At 42.9% G+C, this 4,938-nt stretch overlaps 1 protein-coding gene across 1 annotated transcript; it reads left to right on the top strand.

The window, feature by feature from the left end:
• On the top strand, positions 617-2,002 carry LOC110261945 (putative tripartite motif-containing protein 75). The gene has a single exon (XM_021100527.1). It carries the CDS (start codon positions 617-619, stop codon positions 2,000-2,002), a length of 1,386 nt encoding a protein of 461 aa, XP_020956186.1.

Here is a 4,938-nt window from a genome sequence, read left to right as displayed (position 1 = left end):
TGTACTCTAAACACTTCAAGTATAGGATCTCTTTTCATTAATAAAATCACATTAGTTAACCTTTAAAAACATAATCAGATACTCACTATTGCAACAGACAACAATTACCTTTTTGGGGGTGGGAGAAATATATATTTGAAATCAGAAAAAAAAAAAAAAGGAAAAGCCTGGTAAGGCAATGTCATATATATATGCATGCTCCTAATCTCTAATATATATTCTCTCCTCCTTATTATCATTTTCTTGCAGGAAACAGGTGAGCTGTGCCATACGGCTGCTCATGTCTGGATTGTGCTGATCCCCTCTGTGCTGTTGACCTGCATCCCTTCCTTCTCTGAGGAAGAGGACTACCTAGCAAACTTCCATTTCAGCCCATTGAGTAAAAGGGGACCAAAGTGACAAAGGAAGCAGAGAGTGACGGGGACTCTTAAGTCCTCCTGGCTGCTTGTTTGGAGTGGAAGGGCAGGGATAGAAATAGTCTTGAGGAAGCACAGCTCCCTGCAGATCCCGGCCAACCTCCTGGCAGCCAGGAAGGAACAGAGAGAAGGCTGAAGACGAGAAGCTTCTCCCTTGTCTGTCTGAAGGAGTGTCCTCACAAAGAAACCCTCCTTGGACAATGGCCCAGGCAGCCTCCCTGGCACAGCTCCAAGCAGAAGCCAGCTGCCCCATCTGCCTGGATTACCTGCGAGACCCAGTGACCACTGACTGTGGGCACAACTTCTGTCACTCGTGCCTCCTCCAGCGCTGGGAGGGTCTGCAGGGCGACTTCCCCTGTCCTGTGTGCCTCCAGCACTGCCCTGACAGGAGCCTCAGGAGGAACACCCAGCTCTGTCACATGGTTGATGTTGTGAAGCAACTTCCCAACACGGAAGGTGAGGGGAAGCAGCAGGAAGAGAAACCACTATGTGAGAAGCACCATCAGGTTCTCAGCCTGTTTTGTGAGGAGGACCTGGAGCTGCTGTGTCCCCAGTGCCAGGTCTCCTGTGACCACCAGGATCACCACCTGGTGCCCATGGAACAGGCTGCAGCCTGTCATAGGAAGAGGCTCAAAGGCTCCATTGAGCACCTTACAAAGCAGTTTAAGGAGGCCAATAAGGCATTAGAAATGCAAGTCTCAAAATCATTTGAATTGGTGAGGAAGGTGGAGAATCAAAGGAGGGATTTGCACTCAGAAGTTGAATACATTAAACATTTCTTGGGAATAGAGCATGATGAAATTTGTGTTAGGTTACTGAAGGAAGAGAAGAGGGTTCAAGATAAAATAATTGGAACAAACCACAAAATATCAGGCCATGAATCCAGATTGAAAATTCTGCTTAGAAAAATAACTGATAAGTGTGCACAACCTGATGTGGATTTACTGATGGGCATTGAAAAGATCCATAGCACATTTGAAAACCTGGAGAGCCCAGCAGGCTTTTCCTATGAATTAAACAAGGAGATTTTCACTCTCCCCCCACAATATTTTGGCCTGCACAAAATGATCAGTACATTTCAGGAATATCTGACACTTGATGCTGAAACTGCTCACGGCAGTCTCATCCTTTCACAAGATGGGAAAACAGCAACATTTCAAAGCTTGGAACCCAACCATGTTCATAATCCCAAGGCCTTTACTTCTCACCCAGCTGTCTTGGGTTCTGAGGGATTTGATGCTGGCAGGCATTTTTGGCAGGTTGAAGGAAGAGGCCTGGGTGAATTGTCCTTAGGTGTGTGTAAAGAATCTTTCCCCAGAAATGTTCCTATACCACCAACCCCAGACAATGGCTGCTGGAAAATTCAGGTCTGGGCCACTACACCTGACACAGGGGTTTCAGGCAACTCCTGTCACATTGGTGTTTTTCTGGACTATGAGTTGGGAGAAGTTTCTTTTTACAACTTGTATGATAGATCTAATTTATATACATTCAGTGCCATTTTTACAGGAAAACTTATGCCCTACTTCTCTGTTAGACCTTTTTCCACATCATTTAAACTAAGAATAGTTGAAGATGAGGTCTGAGCTCCCTGGGCAGATGTTCTGTGTGTTCTTTCTTCCTGTGTTGGGGAAAGTCCTTATAATAAAGAGTCCGAGTCCATATTTGATGTCTGATTGGTGATTTCTCTTAAACCTCACCCTCTGCCTTCTCCTCTGCCCCACATCTGGGAAAACTCTCAGGACAGCCTGGTGCCACTTCTCTGGCCTTAGGATAGGGATTCTAACCCAGGAAGACCTTTCTTACAGGGACAATTTCCCCAACCAACAAATCTCCCAAATTATTGGCTTTTCTCCCTTCTCTCAATCCATTTTTGGAACAGTGGCCTTCCTGGCTCCACGAAAAGCCACCACAATTGAAAGTAAACCATTTCATACCCTCTTGGTATGTTTGTGGCTTTAGTAGACTTGACACCAGAACCAAATTTTGAGTGGCTTGAGTTTTGTTTGCCTTGGTGGGATGACCATAATCGTCCTTAGAATATTGAATGATTCCAGGAGTCTTTTTTTTTTTTTTTTTTTGTCTTTTTAGGGCTGCACCTGCAGCATATGTAAGTCTCCAGGCAAGGGGTCAAATGGGAGCAATAGCTGCCGGCCTATACCCCAGCCACAGTAACACCAGATCCGAGGCACATCTTCAACCCACCCCACAGCTCACGACAGTGCCAGATCCTTAACTCACTGAGCGAGGCCAGGGATCAAACCCACATCTTCGAGGATACCAGTCAGGTTCTTAACTCAATGAGCCACAATGGAAGCACTAATACAGATTTTGTGATTGCCCATTTCCCCTGAGAAAGTTAGAAGCACATAGGGATCTTTAAAATTTTCTCTTTTTCTTTCTGATTCCATGTATAAGCATTATGATATATTTGTTTTTCTCTGTCTGATTTACTTCACCTTTTTTATTTTTTGGATGCACTCATGGTATATGGAAGTTCTCAGGCCAGAGAATGAACCCACACCACAGCAGGGACCCAGAACACTGCAGTGACAATGCCTGGCCTCAAAGAAATTCCATCAGGACTCCCAGTCCGTCCCTCTCCCAACTCCCTTCTTCTTGGCAAGCACAGATCTGGTCTCTATTTTTCCAAGTCTGTTTCTGTTCCATAGATAAGTTCACTAGTTTCATATTTTATTTTATTTTTTTTTATTTTTTTTTTTATTTTCCCACTGTACAGCAAGGGGGTCAGGTTATCCTTACATGTATACATTACAATTACAGTTTTTCCCCCACTATTTCTTCTGTTGCAACATGAGTATCTAGACAATAGTTCTCAATGCTATTCAGCAGGATCTCCTTGTAAATCTATTCTAGGTTGTGTCTGATAAGCCCAAGCTCCCGATCCCTCCCACTCCCTCCCCCTCCCATCAGGCAACCACAAGTCTCTTCTCCAAGTCCATGATTTTCTCTTCTGAGGAGATGTTCATTTGTGCTGGATATTAGATTCCAGTTATAAGTGATATCATATGGTATTTGTCTTTGTCTTTCTGGCTCATTTCACTCAGGATGAGATTCTCTAGTTCCATCCATGTTGCTGCAAATGGCATGATGTCATCCTTTTTTATGGCTGAGTAGTATTCCATTGTGTATATATACCACCTCTTCCGAATCCAATCATCTGTCGATGGACATTTGGATTGTTTCCATGTCCTGGCTATTGTGAATAGTGCTGCAATGAACATGCGGGTGCATGTGTCTCTTTTAAGTAGAGCTTTGTCCGGATAGATGCCCAAGAGTGGGATTGCAGGGTCATATGGAAGTTCTATGTATAGATTTCTAAGGTATCTCCAAACTGTTCTCCATAGTGGCTGTACCAGTTTACATTCCCACCAGCAGTGCAGGAGGGTTCCCTTTTCTCCACACCCCCTCCAGCACTTGTTATTTGTGGATTTATTAATGATGGCCATTCTGACTGGTGTGAGGTAGTATCTCATGGTAGTTTTGATTTGCATTTCTCTTATAATCAGCGATGTTGAGCATTTTTTCATGTGTTTGCTGGCCATCTGTGTATCTTCTTTGGAGAAAAGTCTATTCAGGTCTTTTGCCCATTTTTCCATTGATTGATTGGTTTTTTTGCTGTTGAGTTGTATAAGTTGCTTATATATTCTAGAGATTAAGCCCTTGTCAGTTGCATCATTTGAAACTATTTTCTCCCATTCTGTAAGTTGTCTTTTTGTTTTCTTTTTGGTTTCCTTTGCTGTGCAAAAGCTTTGCAGTTTGATGAGGTCCCATGGGTTTATTTTTGCTCTAATTTCTATTGCTTTGGGAGACTGACCTGAGAAAATATTCATGATGTTGATGTCAGAGAGTGTTTTGCCTATGTTTTCTTCTAGGAGTTTGATGGTGTCCTGTCGTATATTTAAGTCTTTCAGCCATTTGGAGTTTATTTTTGTGCATGGTGTGAGGGTGTGTTCTAGCTTCATTGCTTTGCATGCAGCTGTCCAGGTTTCCCAGAAATGCTTGCTGAATAGACTTTCTTTTTCCCATTTTATGTTCTTGCCTCCCTTGTCAAAGATTAATTGACCATAGGTGTCAGGGTTAATTTCCGGATTCTCTATTCTGTTCCATTGGTCTGTCTGTCTGTTTTGATACCAGTACCACACTGTTTTGATGACTGTGGCTTTGTAGTATTTCTTGAAGTCTGGGAGAGTTATGCCTCCTGCTTGGTTTTTGTTTCTCAGGATTGCTTTGGCGATTCTGGGTCTTTTGTTGTTCCATATAAATGTTTGGATTGTTTGTTCTAGTTCTGTGAAAAATGTCATGGGTAATTTGATAGGGATTGCACTGAATCTGTAGATTGCTTTGGGTAGGATGGCCATTTTCACAATATTGATTTTTCCAATCCAGGAACATGGAATATCTTTCCATTTCTTTACATCTTCTTTGATTTCTTTGATTAAGGTTTTATAGTTTTCGGCATATAGGTCCTTTACCTCTTTGGTCAGGTGTATTCCGAGGT

This window comes from Sus scrofa, chromosome 8 (assembly GCF_000003025.6).
Source record: "Sus scrofa isolate TJ Tabasco breed Duroc chromosome 8, Sscrofa11.1, whole genome shotgun sequence".
NCBI lineage: Eukaryota > Metazoa > Chordata > Mammalia > Artiodactyla > Suidae > Sus > Sus scrofa.
The sequence above is the reverse complement of the archived record's forward strand: the minus strand, read 5'-3'. Positions and strand labels throughout refer to the sequence as shown.